Here is a 19,262-nt window from a genome sequence, read left to right as displayed (position 1 = left end):
CATTTACACTCATAATTCTGATTTACCAGCTCAAATGGTTGGATTTATTAGTACAAGGAGTACACAAAGTTGATCAGGCATCCGTAAATCCTTTCACTTCCAAAGAGTTTTCCCGGTGGTTTCCTCTCCTCTCCTCTCCTCTCCTCTCCTCTCCTCTCCTCTCCTCTCCTCTCCTCTCCTCTCCTCTCCTCTCCTCTCCTCTCCTCTCCTCTCCTCTCCCCTCCCCTCCCCTCCCCTCCCCTCCCCTCCTCTCCTCTCCTCTCCTCTCCTCATCTTCATTGCTTCCAACTACCTTCATCAGCAATGAGTCTGAATTGCACAGTAAGCCAGGCTGCTGAGTAAGTGCATCAGCTTCGTCTGCTTGTTCTTTTCTTTCAGTCTGTTTTTACCCTGTTTTGTGTGTAGTGTCGAAGTAATTGTGTTCAGAGAAGAACAGAAGCCTTGGGGAGTTCTGTTGGGGCTGTTGGGTCCGTGGGAGTAAGTCCTTCAAGTGGGGTGCCTGGCTGACTCGATCAGCTCTCTGCTAAGCACTGCTTATGTGCCGCTAGTGCACAGGGATGTTGTAGCCCTAACTAAGGTGATGAGGGTTTGCAGTAAACAGAGAGTTTGCTTTGCAGATAATTACTTGAACTTCCCCATAGCTCTTAACACTTTATTTGCCATGAGGAGTTAGGCCTCTTATATTTGGAGGCTAAAATTAAATTAATCCCAGGACCCTTATGGAGCTGTGCCTGGAATAGCTCCAAAACATGTTTAACCACTTGGCTGCTAAGGCACATGATGCACTTCCATTGACTTTCCATTGAAATCAATGGAAACTCCATGACGAGTTACCCTTGTCATTAGCACTGAAGGGGTTAAATCAAAACATTAATTGGTTTTGACGGTTAAAAATCAGAGGCCAGTCACATAATACCTTGGCTGAGTTATAGTAAAAAAGATTGTACTGAGTAAGGATGCCAGGAACTTTTCAATTTCCCTCAACATATAGGAAAAGTGGAAAACGAGCGATTAAGAAACGTTTTCTCACGAGACTACAATATTTTAAGGAATGCATTGAACTGGGCAAAACTGTTGTTAGGTCATGTGTTCATTTAAAAACCTTACCAGTCTAGGAGCCATACCTGGATTTAGTACCCAATCTTTATGAGAGAAATCTGATGATAAGCTTTAGAGTGGGACTAATACAACAGCCTTTCCACTGGAACGGCATTCGCAGCACAACACATTTTTGTGGCCATTCCTCAGTGCAGACTGCATTACATTTTCAGTTTTTTTGTAGGTTCGTTAAGTGTCCCTCAATGAAAATATTTGTTAGGAGAAAAAGGTTAGCTTTTTTTGTATTTACGAATATTATCTTATTGAAGCCCATTGTGAGGTTGTTGTCATTCATAAATGTATGTATTGTAACACATGCATAGATATTTGAATAACAGTAGCTCAGCCTTTTAGAACCAAGACCTTTTGGCTTTACCATGCTTGGATAACTATACCTCAGTACACCATGACTGCTTTTATTTCCAAGCAGTGTGTAAGCAGGAAAATTTTTAGGGCAGTTTTAGATTTCTAGTATTTAATCTTTCCCCCAACAGGCATCTGACACAATCACATCTCGCGAACCCTAACTAATCCCAAACCTTTAAGACTACAATGATGCCACAACCTTCCTTCTCAAATGTCCGCCTCCTTTTTTAGCCATGTTCTCCCAATTAACAGGCACACACAACCACTACTTACAAAAACAACTTACTCCCCATTTAAAATCCACTATCATTATTATATCCCTACTCTAAAACCTTTTAAACACACAAAAAATCAAGATCACAAACCTAACATAACTACTGCGAAAGGAAAGAAAACACGTATTGATAATTCACTAACTATTAAGCTCTAATCTTCGGTTCCGGAGTAGCAAGATACTAGCCACAAAGGGCTTCAACGCCTCACCAGGGCTAGTAAGCGCTATATAAATACAATTTACAATTACCTACACCACACATCCTTTGCAATGTGGGTAATTTTTTGAAAATTGCAACTGTTTGATTAGGAAAATATATTTGCACTTAATTCGTGATCCAGTCATTTTGTGACATCTTTTAAACAGGATTTTGCATATGTCATGTGGGTAACTGAAATAAACTATGTAAATAAAAAAGCCCTTGAATGAAGCAACAAATGGTTCTCCTAAAAGGAAGGGAGAATTATTTCCAAGCTTTAAAAAAGAAATTCAAAATTAAAGAACTCTAGTTTGGCAGGAGTTGAGAAAAAATGTCTGGGAGCAAGAGAATTGAAAACAAAATGCCCTTTATTATACAAAATGCATTACCCTTTGAATAATAACCCGAGCAATAGTTTTAACTCACGTAAGGAAACTGTCTTAAAAGATTGTAGCACACATATTGTCCAGAAATTCTGAGTCTCCCCTAAACCCAGGATCCCCATGCCTCCACTATCAAGGATTCAGAAAAGGGGGTGGTGATCAACAGAGTGTCTGAATTAAGCAGACCACTCTTACCCAGTCCAAAGATCAGGGCTTGATCCATCACCGTTATTTATCTCACTGCCCCATCCCAGCTCAGAACCTGGCTATATGCAAATTAGTCTGTCCCTGGCCCAGTGCATCATGGGAACAGGGCAGACCAAACTACCAAGCCAATTCTTCACCAGAAAGGAGACAAGCTACCGGGGACCGGTTTCTGGCATTTCAGCCTCTTCGGCCCGGCTTGCTTGAATCCTGATGGAGCAGTGAGAAAGGGACTCATGTCTGAGTATACCCTGCCACACCTATAGTGGCCAAAAACGATTCAGAAAAGGGGGTGGTGATGAACAGAGTGTCTGAATTAAGCAGACCACTCTTACCCAGTCCAAAGATCAGGGCTTGATCCATCACCGTTATTTATCTCACTGCCCCATCCCAGCTCAGAACCTGGCTATATGCAAATTAGTCTGTCCCTGGCCCAGTGCATCATGGGAACAGGGCAGACCAACCTACCAAGCCAATTCTTCACCAGAAAGGAGACAAGCTACCGGGGACCGGTTTCTGGCATTTCAGCCTCTTCGGCCCGGCTTGCTTGAATCCTGATGGAGCAGTGAGAAAGGGACTCATGTCTGAGTATACCCTGCCACACCTATAGTGGCCAAAAACGATTCAGAAAAGGGGGTGGTGATGAACAGAGTGTCTGAATTAAGCAGACCACTCTTACCCAGTCCAAAGATCAGGGCTTGATCCATCACCGTTATTTATCTCACTGCCCCATCCCAGCTCAGAACCTGGCTATATGCAAATTAGTCTGTCCCTGGCCCAGTGCATCATGGGAACAGGGCAGACCAACCTACCAAGCCAATTCTTCACCAGAAAGGAGACAAGCTACCGGGGACCGGTTTCTGGCATTTCAGCCTCTTCGGCCCGGCTTGCTTGAATCCTGATGGAGCAGTGAGAAAGGGACTCATGTCTGAGTATACCCTGCCACACCTATAGTGGCCAAAAACGATTCAGAAAAGGGGGTGGTGATGAACAGAGTGTCTGAATTAAGCAGACCACTCTTACCCAGTCCAAAGATCAGGGCTTGATCCATCACCGTTATTTATCTCACTGCCCCATCCCAGCTCAGAACCTGGCTATATGCAAATTAGTCTGTCCCTGGCCCAGTGCATCATGGGAACAGGGCAGACCAAACTACCAAGCCAATTCTTCACCAGAAAGGAGACAAGCTACCGGGGACCGGTTTCTGGCATTTCAGCCTCTTCGGCCCGGCTTGCTTGAATCCTGATGGAGCAGTGAGAAAGGGACTCATGTCTGAGTATACCCTGCCACACCTATAGTGGCCAAAAACGATTCATTGCACCATCAGGATTCAAGCAAGCCGGGCCGACGACGCCTGAAATGGCAGAAACCGGTCCCCGGAAGCTTGTTTCCTTCCCAGTACAAGAATTGGCTTGGTAGTTTGGTTTGCCCTGTTCCCATCATGCACTGGGACAGGAACAGACTAATTTGCATATAGCCAAGTTCTGAGCTGGGAGGGTGCAGTGAGCTAAAAAACCGTTTTTAAAAAACGGTGATGGATCAAGCCCTGATCTTTGGACTGGGTAAGAGTGGTCTGCTTAATTCAGGCACTCTGTTCATCACCACCCCCTTTTCTGAATCATTTTGTCCACCATAAGCGTGGAAGGGTATACTCAGATGTGAGTCCCTTGCTCATTGCACCATCAGGATTCAAGCTAGCCGGGCCGACGACGCCTGAAATGGCAGAAACCGGTCCCCGGAAGCTTGTTTCCTTCCCAGTACAAGAATTGGCTTGGTAGTTTGGTTTGCCCTGTTCCCATCATGCACTGGGACAGGAACAGACTAATTTGCATATAGCCAAGTTCTGAGCTGGGATGGTGCAGTGAGCTAAAAAACGGTGATGGATCAAGCCCTGATCTTTGGACTGGGTAAGAGTGGTCTGCTTAATTCAGGCACTCTGTTCATCACCACCCCCTTTTCTGATCCACTATCAAGGAAGCGCCTATTTTTTAAGCAAACATTCTGTGATGCATGTTGATTGTACCTCAACTTTGTCCCAAAGGTCTACATGTCATACTGACGTTGATGGTGTAACAAGGGACGCAGAGCATAGTGAGTCATTAAACCTAGGTCAATTGATTTTATAAATCCCCTGACCGGGGCAAATATATTTTTTAATTTTGCACATCTGCTCTGCCTATGTTACACTACCCCAGCACAAGAGTCATATTTTTTACTAAAGCAGTATTCAATTTGATCCTCTCTGACCTCAAATCGTTTTACATGGAGGGCATAGATGTAATTCCTTTCCATGATAAAGCTGTATGTATCTTCAAGTCTGTAGATACTAAAATCTATTAATATTCAGTAAGTAAATAAAAATCCTTTCTCTCCTCTAGCCAAGCTTACTAAAACCTTCATGGACCCCAAGATAAATCATGAGTACTGGAGAAATCTCCTGAGACGCTTTTCAATGTCTCTTACCATCAATATATGGTTCCTGAATCTTGGAAGGAAGCAATTATTAGTATTATCCATAAGAGGGAATCCCAAACGAATCCTGAAAATTACAGCCGCAAAGCACTTCTGGATGCAATTGACCGAGCATTTACAGCCTATGTTCTATAATAACTCACAGCTTGGGTGGAAGAAGAGGCGATCCTTCCCCTGGAGCAAATTGGCTTCCCCTAAAACGTGTCTATGTTAGATGGGATAATGACATTGCTTTTAATGGTAGTGAAAGAAGAGTCAACAAGTCTTCTCTACATTTAGGAACTTTTCAACAGCTTCTGGTAAAATGTGTAGGGCTACATTGCGATGACTACTAGTTTCCCTGGATATTCCTTCCAACTTATAGCAAATTACAATAGCGATGTAGTACACTCAGACTTGTGGAATATTCAGCAGGAATTACTGAGAAAATACCTATAAAATGGGTTGAAACAAAGTTGTTAAAAAAACCTGCAGGGGTTCTTTAAGGTCTCCCAATACAACCCTTATGCTTAGAGCTTGCATAGAAGGCCAGTATCTTTAATGCTCATGAGGCGATATCAAGATGGGCCCAAAAAATTACCAATGCACCACCTAGTTTGTTGTGAAACTTAACTAAAGAGGATCTTTAGCGGAATAATTATAAATATTTTACTCTGGTAATAATAATTTTCCATTAGCAAATTAGAATTAAAATCTGGTGTAAACTTTTCCTCTATTATCAAAAGCAATTGCATGGCTATAAACAATAATAATGGAAAAAGCAAATTATGAACACGTTAAGTGGTATTGCACTATGGAAGTGTATTTTTGGACAGGGTATCTAGAAATGCTAAACTTAAGAAAATGCAGTCTTATATTCTATTATTCATCACCTATAATTTACGCAGATTTCTTTCAAGTCAAAGAATTAATGGTCTGCAAATATATGCAAATGTGGCAAAACAGTATCCTAATCGAGGTTATATTTAATTCTTATCACTATACTAAGCTAGCTCTACAAGATTTAAATCACATCAGCATTAGTTACTTTGAGATGACAGTTTCTACATAGCAGATTTACTTCTAATACAATTTTATATGCTCAACAAACATTACACTTTATAAATCTGATCACTATAACAGAAGAATTTATAATACATAATTTGGTAACATATTTATAACACTAAAAGCGATATTATAAGCTATGTTTTATTGTCTCTTTCTGTTATGTGGAATGGGTTTATATAGTCACATTATTGTTAGGTTCAGAAAACTAAATGAATACACTTGACTTGATAGGAGAGACAGATGAGATAATCATTCTAATTATTAATCTTATTAAGAGCAATGCACGGAGACAATGGTTATCCTGATAATATGGCAATGATGATCTTAGGCATTGACCAACATTGGACAACCCCTGATCTACAATAGTATTTGAATAAAAAGTTGTATTCCAAATGAAAACTAAATTAAGTGAATCTGGAAATCTTTAGGTCGGATAAATTAACCCCAGCAGTGGTAAGATGCCTAGTGCCTATAGAATACTCAAGAGCTAAGGGCACAGCACAAATATTTGAGAAATAAAACAAAAGATGTTAATATAGGGAACACAGCTTACACGGTAAAGTGACCTTGTTGTACAAATGTATATGAGTATATATTCATGAGAGTATGAGTCTTGCAGAGGGTAGTGGAGATGGTTTCCTTCTTGCACAGTGAAAGGACAATGATGTATCCATAACATATTATTCTATTCTGGATGCAACTAAATTATTTGCATCACAATTAAGATGCAGTGAGTGGATCCATAGAGATTGACCCAGCAGATCTCCTTGTATCTAAAATCACTTGTGTAGTCATTCACCTGGAGTCATCACAGGTTGTAAGGACCTTTACTTGTCAATTAGAAGGGTATGAAAGGAGCTAGCATCAACAAAAAATGTAAATAACAGTGAAACCAATGCAGTTCCAAAAAAACGACATGGAGGACAATGTCCAAACCATAAAGGTTTTATTAGCAAATTTAATAAAAGTTATAAACAATCATTTAGTAAATTAGTTTATCAGATGTGTTTGAATGTATTCTATCATGTAATCTGAAAGTGTATATTATAAAGAAAAAGCTGCAAAATATAATGACATAGAGTACAGAATAAAAAGGTAGAATAGATCCATATAGGAGCTTCCTTATTCTAAGGAGCTGCAAACTAGACTAAAGAACACACAAATAATAGAAGATTCTAGCAGATTCTTCCCATCATCTTCCTCAGGACTGTCCAATCAGGAGCAGGTTGTCAGCGTTGAACAAAAAGGTACACAGCTGCATGGCCCTGAAATTAACAACAATCCGGTCTAACTGACTAATCTCACAGGCTTAAAAATAAACAAACACACTATTCTAACTATAGTGCACTTCTTGATAAGGTACTTGTAGAGTCATGAACAGAGTTAGCATAAGCAAATACATTGATAATTGTTCTGCTTTATAAATCTGGCACTTTATTACAGGTATATACTTACCAAACCCTTTAATTAAAACAGTGAACACAGAATAATATTATGGTGGGTATATTGTGGTGTATAAATGTATGGAACACTAAATTACACGGCTCCAGGATCTTTAAATATATTAAGGCCCTTTTATTATACTTTATAGCACTAAAAGACTGTTTGATTTGCCTATTTCTGAAATAATATTAGCAGAGAACCAATTAGGCAGCTTGCAGGTGAGACAGACCAACATTAAGACTTTTTTCAATACATTTTAACTTTATGCTGGAAGACATTTTCTCCCCAGGTAACACTAGCGTGGGAGGAGGGAGAGCTGGTAAGGTCGGGGGTAATTTCCAAAGCCGCTCATTAGAGGAGTGGGGTCGAGGTCCTTTGGATCACCGGCACATTTGAGGGTGAAGTTCTGCAGGATGGTGGTGAGATATAAAAAGAGCTCCATTTTTGCAAGTCCCTCGCCAAGACAAATCCTTCTACCTGGAGTGTAGAAAAACTCAAGTATGTAAAAATATAATTGAAAACAGATGTAACAGAAGTGTATATATCGAATTAATCAGCCAATTTATACATAACTATAGTTATATTGCACAAATGGGAGAAAGTTCAGAACTATGCATTACAGCAGCTTACTATGTAGAATATACAGTGACGTTTTATTTAGACTATAACGATGCAATGTTCTTTGTTTGTTTAAACCGTGCCAGCATGAGATCATTTTTATAATATGGCAGATGAAAAGCAAGGTTCAATCCAACCCAACCACAAGGTTGGCAATTAATACTGTATTTCCTTGGTCGTTTACCATCCACATGCAGTGGTTTAGGTCTTCCTTTATCAGTACAAAGCTAGGGTACATAGCTTGCAACAAAGTTATGACAATTGTACATCAACATTTCTGATTTCACAGACTGCTCAAGTGTCAGAGCATATTTGTAAAAACAAACAAGTGACAAATGTCTTTACAGTGATCATTTGATGCAAATTACTTTTTTGAACTTATGATTTGGTAAAAATGGAATTGCAAAATTGCATTAAACAGTACAAAACATGTAATCAATATCTGAGTTCAGGGCCTATGCAAATGTTCACTATAGCAGGGTTAATGTGGACATCATTCAAGAAATAAGGAATTATAGCATTCAACCCATATAAAGTTATCTTACAATTACATGTATAATTCTACCAGGATGTCAGCATTTTAAGTATATATCAATCTTCATTCAGTATGCGCTAGGGAAGAGCATGCCTACAAATTGTGGTGAGAACCCACAAACTTGTAGGGGTGGTAGTTTTCCCAAACCTTCTGAAGGCAATTTCTCATTGTGAAAATGGTCAGAGATTTACTGCTGTTAAAGACAGCAATATATGTCCTACCTTGCACAGTTTTTCTGCCACGTACCGGAGCTTGCTGGGGGCATTCCTTTGAGCCCGCTTGTTTGTTTGCCAGACCCGCCTCCTCACACTGCCGCAGCTGGTCTCCCCCTGCCGCCGCAGCTACTTTCCATCAAAGCGCAGCCGCAGTGGGGGGGGGGGGACCGTGAGTGCCAGGGACCACAAGTCCCGGGAGCCTTTGCGGCCGGAAGCGCCAATGCTAATCCTACGCCAGGAGGTGCATAAATTAGAGGACATCCCCAGCATCGCGGGTTCGCGTACGGGTTAAGCCCAGGACAAGGGCGGGACCGTCCAAGGCCGTCACAGGCCGGAGTAGGCTGGGCTGGGCCTTCCCTCTGACATCTGTTTTCTGGGGACTATCGGCTAGAAGGTACTGATGATTACATTTCAGCGTATCCATTCTGATTATTCATTTACTTGTCAATAACTGTTGTGGTTTGTGGGGGTACCACTAGCATTAATTTACCATGATTAAGCGCAAGGGAGCAGCAGGAACTTTGGATGCCTTCATTGTTAGGGCCGAAAGTTATCTTACGCATGAAATTGAGCTCACTGAATGGCGTCTGTCCTTGGACGTTTTAACTGCTGAAAGAGGCGCATCTTTGGATGCGTTAAATCAGGGTGAAATCCTTCATCATCGTCTTTCTCTAACGCCGAACTTACAGCCACTGCCTGAAGTAATGCCCTCCCTATCGACAACGCTACTGATCATGGATACACCCCACTGCTCTACCTAATGGTCCCAAATTTGCCGCCCCGGCGTGCGCTCCTAAAACTATGGCTTCAACAAAGCTACAGGAGCCTGCGGCAAAACGGAAGCGAGTTGTCCCCCCTAATTTAAAACCTAAAAACCCACTTAAAACTGTAAGAAGTATGGACCTTCCCACACCTGTAGTGATTACTTCTTCCACGGGCACCCAGACTGATGACGTACTGCCCACATTGCGAACAGATAACATTATGGATGCCCTGGAGTCTAGTATGAGAACTATGATGAGTTATACAAAAGCACTCTTTGAGAAGAACATTAGTTCCTTGCAAAAGAGACTGGACCAATTGGAACGGCTGATCACATCAGAGTCTGCCATAAAAAGTCTCGGAGATTGTTCTTCCCCTTTAACTATTGATCATACTACGGTGACTACGGTGGCTAGTGCTAGTAATTTATGTACTAATTATCAGGATGTTATTGCTCCAAAGTCTATTGCTGTTCCTGGCCTTGGGTCGGAGGACTATACTAAGCAGCCCTCATCCTCGCATCCCCCCAATGTTGGTGGGCATAAGAATAGACTGGCTAACACAAGAATGGTGCCTCCTAGCAATTATTCTAATACTGATGTTTTGAACCTTCCCCCGGCTTCTTGTCCTTATGTTTTAATTTTGGCGGGTGTCCCCTGTTTATCAGCCAACGGGAGGGAGTCGTGGGTTGATTTGCGGAATAAGTGTGTGGACTGGCTTAAGAAATATAAAGGTTTCAATCCCGCCAATTTGTATGAAATTTTAATGGTGCGTAGAGTGGGGTGGGTTGGCCAATCCCCAAAAAACATCATGGGAGATTGTATTGTTATCAATTTTCGTAAGCCCCAGATGGTGCATAACGTTCTTTGCTCACGAGAGCAAACATTCGCACCATGTACTGATATCTGTGCTCTCCCTTTGGGTTATTTTTATAAACCTCCCACCTGTCCCCATCCTAATGTGCCTATAGATTTACCTTTGGCAAACCGCTTCTCTGCTCTGTCAGACCTGGACATTCCCGACTGACAACCACCCCCACAAACTCATCACGCAGAGAAAGCAAGAGATCCTACCTCTTTATCCCCACTTATTATTTCCAATAGTTCACCCAGATCAACTAGAACAGTGGGAGCTAATGATTTAAATGTTTTGACCTGGAACATAGCAGGCCTCCAAACAAGGTTAGAAGACCCAGAGTGGCTTAGCCTAATAAATCAGCAGGATATTGTGATGTTCCAGGAGACCTGAGCTACACAAGAGCTGCACCTTAATGGGTTCCAGTGCCACAACATCTTAGCTGCTAAATCTAGATTGGGCCGCCCTTCTGGCGGCCTATTGATATGGATTAATATTGCTGCTGGTGGGTGTGTTAAGAATATATCAACTGATAATTTACATTTCCAAGCTCTTTTATTTAAACAGAAAGTTTCATTCTTTTTGATTAATTTTTATAATAATGATTTTAATACGTCCCCAAACAGGAATTTTATTGACCTATTTAATTTTATCAATAACTTAGAGTCTAGGCAAGATTTTGATAAAGTCAGTGGTAGTTTGTTGGGCGTAGATTTTAATGCTAGGCTCAACAATGCCCCAAGGCACTTCTTGCCAAAGGGACATTGAATTGCGTTCTTTTTTAAACTCCCACAACTTGCAAAATGTTATGGATATTGTGGCCAACTTCTCACTGAACGCCCAGTTAGTGCCAACTTTCAGAGATAGGGGATGTTCCTCAATCATCGACTATTTCTTTGTCTCACCCCACCTCGCTGATTGTTTATCAGAGGGCGTTGTTATCCCAATGAGTCAAGGGGATGTTATGTTATGTTAATGATTTGTTTGAGCGCACAGCTGCCCCAGCCAAGGGGCGTCCAGGCGCTAACCGTATCATTGTACCAGAAAAGGAAACTGCAAGAGAGAAGGACCTAAGTCAGAGGGAAAAGAAAGGTCTTAATGGCTTTCCGAAAAGGGAGAAGCTCATCGATGCTACGAATAGATACAGGCAGGGAGTTCCACAGTTTGGCCGCCAACAGTCGGAAGGAACGACCTCACAACCCTATTAGGGTTGTTATGAGTTTGGAATCACGGCCCATCTTCAATAAGGAGTGCGGTGCCAGGAACCTATCTCCCATGACAGACAAACTCAGACTCAGATGGCGGGGTATTAACATTAAGGAAGTGTTCCGTGTCTTAGTTAGAGATAATTTACATCTCTTTAACTCATGTTTGTCAGACACGGTTCCTCATCCCAAGGCCGTCCGTGACTTCGTTAAGATCTGTTCAGCCTCTAAATCCTTACTATCAGCACCTCGTAGGGAAACTGAATCAGGCCCTAGATGGTTCAATTGTGAGTGTTCAGTGGCAAATAGGGAACTGCGCTGGGCATTGTCTTTTAGACCAAATTGTTCCATTGAAGTGAGAGAAGCAAGACGCAGGTATAGAGTGATCATAAATAAAAGGAAAACAGAGATCCTCGAAGATCGTAGGGATTTACTGGCCAGAGCAGCTGATCTAAAGAAGGGAAATGCCTTCTGGGCCGCTGTCAAGGACCTTAGTTGCTCTGGTCAGTTTCTGACTCCGATCAGTTGCACCATCACAGCTGAAGCATGGGTGAATCATTTTGATGCCATTTATGCCGCACCACACTCAGTCGGTCCCACTGTCCTTTTGCCACCCACCGAGGGTTGACATAACTCTATCTGAGGTAGAAGACGGCATTAATCAGAGTGTAGGGAATAAGGCACCTGGCCCTGATGGCTTACCCATTGACATTATCAAATCAAACTTAGAAGTTTGGGCACCGCTTCTTTTAAATGTTTTTAATAATCTCACCGTTGCCCCTCTTCCCCGCACCTGGTCATCAAGTATTATCATTCCTATTTTTAAGAAGGGAGACCGCTCTCAACCTAGCTGTTACAGACCTATCTCTCTTATTGATAATACTTTAAAAATCCTTGGCAGGATTCTATATAATAAGATTCTGTGCTGGACTGAGGACAATGGTATTTTGGAACGCTGCCAATTAGGTTTCCGTAACAAGGTAGGAACCATTGAGCATTGCCTTAATTTAAACCTAATTTTAGGTAAATATAATATTGCACGCAGATCGGCAGTTTATCTCGCATTTATGGACCTATCCTCTGCTTTCGATCTCGTCAATAGATCGAAACTCTTGACAGCCCTTCTAAATTACGGTCTAGATGAGCCCCTTGTGCATTTTTTGGCTTACTTGCACAAGGACCTCAATGCTTGTGTCAGGATCGGCCAGGGGGGCGAAGTGACAAACACTATAAAAGTTCAAAGAGGGGTCAGACAAGGGTGTGTGTTAGCCCCTCTTCTTTTTATTATTTACATTAATGGCCTGCACAAAGTCCTTACCCCTCTTTCTCATGACGTCCCGAAAATTATGGGCAAATCTCTTCCTGTTCTGCTTTACGCAGATGATGCGGTCCTTATGGGCCACACCCGGAATGCTTTACGTATCCTGGTGAAGGGGTTTGCAGATTATATGGAGTCTCTTGAACTAAAAACTAATTTTAAGAAATCTTTTATTATGTCCTGTGGCCCTAAAAAACGACAGTTGGGTAGTATCTCGGTGGGCACAGATAAACTGTGGTCTACCAATAGTTTTCCCTATTTAGGGGTGGTCTTTGCTGTGAACAACTCCTGGACTGAGAATATTGCTCACTCCAGGGGTAGGTTCTCAAAGGCCATTAACTCAATCCTCAGCTTACCCCGCCCCAAAACTACTGGTACCATATCCGCAATTTAAAAATTTTATAAAACCCAGTGTATTCCCGTTGCCACTTATGGCGCGGAGGTATGGGGTGTGGCTAAGAGTGGACCTATCCAATTCGAAGAGAATTGATTTATCAGGAAGATGCTCTGCGTCCCTATCTCCACCACACAATATGTTTGTCATTAGTAAATAAATTAGAATTTTATCGAAGATTTTATTCACGCCCGCCCTGCCCTCTTTTGGCTCTCTATCTGGAAGAACCCTGCGGCATCACTCACTAGGGACATCATTATTGATTGTTTGAATTGTGATAAATGTCTGAATATTCCTTGGCTCTTTGGAGTGTATAATAGCCTTTGCAGCATTAATCAAGGGAGTGTTTTTATCAAGTACACTGCAAATGATCTCCCACACAAAAATGAATTAAGAAATGCTCTATACACACTGTATGCCCAAGAAAGATTATGCAGCAAATCTTCAAAGACTACTGTCTCAACATATTTGGCCTATGATTTTTTAACTTCACCCATGCCTTGCTATTTGACACTTCTGATGAGTAATTGGGTGCGGGGCTTATTATTCCGTTTAAGGGCAGGCACAATTAAATGTGTACTTTGTTTCCCCCTCGGCCACCACAATGAACTTGATTCCTTGCCCTGCCTGTGTGATGGCCTGAGTGGTCAATCTGCGTTGCACTTTTTATTTTTCTGTAAATTTCATATGAAATATATCAAATGGTTTTTAACTCCGTATTTTAAAAAACGTAAACCTATTAGCTTGGAAAATGCTTATCTAATAATGATGCTGAACTTATTTTTCGTATTGGTACTTTTCTGGGAATAGCCGTTCGAGCTAGACAGACTATGCTTGCCCCATGAATATGTATGCATCATGTGATCTTATGATGTATTTAAATCTTTCAGTGAATTTTATGTATTTGTACTTTTGTGGATACTTTGATATCCGAATAAAGTTTCATTGAACTGAATTGAATTGAATATGTTTTCTATGTGAACTTTGTTCCTGCTAACCAGTAATAAGGGTACTGTGCTCCCCATTCAGACATTGTTGAATCTGTATTCTCCTAATTGGCATATTTAACTTACCAATAAGAGCTTATTATATGGTACTAGGTAGTATCCAGGTGCTGTAGGTGAAATGCCCCTAGAGGACTGCAGCACTTATTGTGCAATCCTCTACAGTGGTAGTGCAAACAGGCTTCGGGCTTCCATTACAACCTAACTGTAGTAGTGTAAAGACTGCAATTCAGCCTGTCAAAGAAAACCTTTTCGACAGATCAAAACCTTCCTTTTAAATATTAATAAATCAACTAGTGTGTGCCTTATAGCCCATAAGACAGGGTGCATGGTATTTAAAAGCAGGCCAAGCCAATATGTAATGTTAAAATGCCCTTAATGTGTCTAGCCCCCAAAAGTTATTTTCACTGTACGAGAGCTGGCTGGCCGATAGAGAAACACTGGTAAACAATATTAAATATTAAATCTGATTTCCCAGGGAAGAGACTAGCTAAAAGCATAACCAAACTTTTATTTGTAATATTTATTGAAATTACAATTTAATGGTGAAGTTGAATTGTGAAAACATATTAATGAAAATTTACTTTTAGAAAGCTAACTCCAGCAGCATCTCTCTGAGTGCTCAAGCCCTGATGTGGTGTTAAAACTGCTCAAAGAGCAGATACAAAGGTATGGGTGTGAGGAGGTGTTGCTTTTTCAGCTGGTTTACCCCAGCCTTATTGATCCTGTTTTTGTTGGTTTGAGGACTCTGGGCACTTTACCACGGCTAATGCTAAAGCGCATATGCTTTCCATGTAAATTATGTTATGGATTGGTGTTTCCATGATTGGCTTATTTGATTTACTGGTAAGTTCCTAGTAAAGTACACCAGGTGTGCCAGGGCCTGTAAATCAACTGCTGCTAGTGGGCCTGCAGCATTGATTGTGCCACCCACACAAGCAGCCTTTCAAAGGATTCTCACACCTGCCACTGCATTGTCTGCATGCAGTCTCTACTGCCATGTGGACCTGGCAAGTGCACTCAATCGCTAGGACATAACTTTTATTACATGTGAGTCACCCCTAAGGTAGGCCCAAGGTACCATTTTCGGCAGGGTGCAGTGTTTGTGAAAGGTAGGACATGTACTGGTGTGTGTAACATGTCCTGATATTGAAATACAATGTATTTCATTTTTCACTATTGAAAGACTGTCGGTCCCATGGGATAGATTGGGAGGTACTTTGTAACATCCTACAAGTATAACTTCTCATTGGGACGAGATCGAAAAATGCTGTTTAGTATGCCTGAACTCAGAATGTAGTAATGTGTCTTTTAGTATAGATGAGTTTTATGCTGCGTGTTTGAAAATATCACTTTTAGACAGTGGGTATTTTCCTGCTTAGCCAGCCTGTGTGCCTCTGCTGGTTTGTGGATAACTGTCTGGCTGTGGAGTGACAGGGGCTGGGATGTGCATTCACTGTAGACAGCCACTGTGGGGGACGAAGTATGCCCTGTCTTTCCTGGATGAGTCAGGGATGGGCTGAATATACCTGGGATGCATTCAGAGTAGTGGGAGGAGTTTCATTGGCACCTGAATAGGTTTGGTCTGCATTTAGAGTCATGGGAGGAGATTTCCCTTGCACCTGAATAGGCCCTGTCTCCCTTGGACAATGCTGTCTCCACCTCCTGCCGGGAAGCTGGACCAGAGAGGACAGAACTTGTTTGGGTTGAGCACAGACACTCGCTGCCCAAAAGAACAAAGAGAAACTGAGTATAAATATTGGGGCCCAGACCCCAAAACCTTAGATTACTGTTGAACTCAGGAACCAGCCAGGAAGAAGAGCTGGAAAAGCTGTCAGGAGGAACTACCCCATTGCTGCATGCTCTGCCGTGTTGGCCTGCTGCTTGCTGCTTCTCTCTTGGGAAGGGAAAGGACTGGATTGTACTTTCATCATCCTGCTGTTAGTTTTCTTCAAGGACTTGAATTAGAACTCGCCTCCTGTTGGAAGTCTCAGGAAGATATAGACTTCAGGGAACTTGCCAAGAAGTACAGCTGGAAGAACTGCTATGTGGAGTACTGCCCCTTTGTTGTGTTGTTGCTTTGCTGGGTTGGCCTGCAGTTGCTGCTTCTGCTTTGGGCAATTAAAGGACTGGACTAAACTTTCTTCACTTGTTGCTGGGTATCTCTATGGCTTGAAATAGAACTTGCCTTCTGTTCACAAAGTCTCAGGGACAGCAAAGACTTGACTTACCTCTTGGTACCGCCTCTGGAACCTTGGTTTACAGTTGCCACAGACCTGGAAAGCAGCTGACACCCCCACTGCTGTGGGCTCTGTGTCCTGAAGGCACTGCAGAGGGCACCGCCGCACTTCGCACAGCAACCATAGTCTCTCCGGGTGTGACAACTGCTGCCACCATCCGAGCCGCTGCTTGCCCCTCAAACTGTAGGGACTGCACTCCACACGGCCTTGCTTCACTCCGTCCCCCTGGTTTCACTGACAATGTCCCTGCCCTCGGAAATCAACACCATTGGCCACACTGTGGATTGGGCGCACCGCTCATAAGTCACAAGACGTGCTGCCCTGTCCCACACAGCAGTCTGGGCTAACCGACGCCAGCTCTCATCAGCCAGCACTGTCGCTTGCACCGTGACCTGTCAGCACCGCATCCCTAGTCTCACCGATGCCGCTGGACGACTGTCACTGAGCCTTTGCCTGCACAGCAAACTTGAGGGTACTGCATACCGCACCGCTATCCTTCACATCGCAACCGCAATGGTTGCCATGACCGGCCGACACCGACGAGGTCGGTAGGAACCAGAAGTACTGTTTACAAGTTTGTTGGCACTAATGCCGGCTCGGACGGACATACCGGCTTCAAGGAACTTCTTGCAAAGTGCCTATTTTTAAAGACTGTATGTTGGTCTCATCGGTTTGGTCTTGTTTGCACAGATAAATATTGGTTATTTTTCTAAAACTGTTGTGGTGTCCTTTTGTAGTGTTTTCACTGTATTGCTGTCGGTTATGTGCAAATGCTTTACATACCGCCTCTGAGATCCGCCTGACTGCTCGTGCCAATCTGCTAAGGGGGTGAGGAGGGTTATTTCTGTAGTGTATCTCCCTTATTCTGACTATAAGGGAAGGTAGCGTGAAGCATTGCCGACTAGAGACCTCATTTCTATCAAGAGGTGTTTTTGTTCCTCTAGCAGGATTACGGTTTGGTTTGTGCCAAGGACCTTAATTTACTTCAGAGGGGCCTATCCTGTCACAGGCAGATGTCCGATGACACCTGGACAAGCCCCTTCTATTGTTCCCGAGTCAGGCAGGCACCAATTGAAGTGGGATAGGAATTGCTGACTAAAGGGGTTTGGAAAGACCACAGAGGACGGGGGGCTCATTACCCATGCTTAACAGCTAGTGGGCTCACAGGCTATGCACAAGGGGAGAAGGTTTCACCACCTTAGATTTGGGCAGAGAGAGGCACTGTGGGATTTTTTGCAGTAGGACACATAGGAAATGCTGCGAAAGTGGGTAGGGCAATCCATGAAACTTTTACACCATTGGTTATGGAATGGCCAGGTGTCACCCACTTTGTCACCCCCACCCACAAGCTGGTGCCAGGCATAAATGTAGCATCTCAGGTAGCCCCCATTGAATGCTTTATAAAAGAACAGAAGAAGACTGGACGTGTTGTCTGTGACCTAAGAAGTGCACTGAAGGAGTAGACCTGCTCTTCTTGTGGCCAGAACAAAGAAATGACTCCCAGGTTCATAAGGCTGATATCCTGCTTAACCTACTTGACACTTGATCAGTTCCATATGGACCTGCCTGGAAAATGTGGGTGGCCTCTGCTAGAGTGAATCCTGACCCCCCCCCCCAAGTCCTACTCCCTAGTTCTGGAATTTTTGGCTATGTCTGGCTGGACATCATTTACCACCCCTGAAACACCTGGAACTTTGAACGTTTTTGGCTCCAAAGAACTCCAGAGGACTGGCACCAACCAGCCAAGTCAATCCGACAATGGTGTATTGCTGCTGGGTTGAAGATTCAGGCTTCTCCCATTTACAGCGGTTCCATATCAGCAAATCTGGTTCAGCGGGACCTGACAAAAACAGTATCTGGCTTTGTGGAACCCTATTAGGCTCGAGCCTGCAGCCTTGGCCTGCTGGAGGAATCGGAGCTTCAAAAAAATGACTACGCGTTCATGTACAAATCTTGACTGGGAGAAGTTACTAAAAGTATCTGACCGGGGAGGTGCCTTTTCTGGGCAAGATATTGTAATTTCTCCAACTCAGAGCTTTTCTGGCAAAAAACCAACAGCTTTATTGGGACTATGTGCAGCAACTATCTGGCCTCGTGGAGCATTCTTCAACATTAGCCTGTTACCTTACGCCACTGATTATTTTTTACTTCCATCTTTGAGTCTAAGGGCCATATGTAGATAATCTAGATTTACCGATTCTAAAATACCGAATTTTACCGATTCGGTATTTCAGAATCGATAAATAGTATGTAGGAAAGAATTTGTAAAATTGTACTGAATCGGTAAGATTCAGTATTTAAGAATCGGTATTTACCATTCATTCCTATGGGCCTGAAGGCCCATAGGAATGAATGGGATGCCATTCACTATTACCGTTTTGGTAAATACCAAATCGGTAATAGGGGGCACATATTCAAGGGTGGCAGGGTGTCACATTGACACACTGTTGCACCCCTGAATCGTGCATGTGTGCACATGTGGCATACATACATGACCTAAGGGAATGTATGTCTGCCACATGGCACTTTTAAAAAAGCACAACATTGCTTTTTTACAGTTTTTCGATATTTACCACCAACTTGCAGTTGGTGGTAAATAACGAATCCTGAATGCAAGAAGGCACTCACTT

General features: G+C 42.7%; 1 protein-coding gene across 1 annotated transcript in view; it reads right to left on the bottom strand.

Annotated features, from left to right (window-relative positions):
• Positions 1-7,000: 7,000 nt before the first annotated feature.
• Positions 7,001-19,262, bottom strand: part of LOC144783312 (cytochrome P450 2C18-like) — a 235,297-nt gene continuing 223,035 nt past the window's right edge. Inside the window, exon 9 of the mRNA XM_078662351.1 lies at positions 7,001-7,963. Coding sequence (XP_078518477.1) covers positions 7,782-7,963 — 182 coding nt within the window. The 3' untranslated portion in view covers positions 7,001-7,781. The remainder of the gene's footprint in view (positions 7,964-19,262) is intronic.

Source organism: Lissotriton helveticus, chromosome 9 (assembly GCF_964261635.1).
Source record: "Lissotriton helveticus chromosome 9, aLisHel1.1, whole genome shotgun sequence".
Classification (NCBI taxonomy): Eukaryota; Metazoa; Chordata; class Amphibia; order Caudata; family Salamandridae; genus Lissotriton; species Lissotriton helveticus.
The sequence above is the reverse complement of the archived record's forward strand: the minus strand, read 5'-3'. Positions and strand labels throughout refer to the sequence as shown.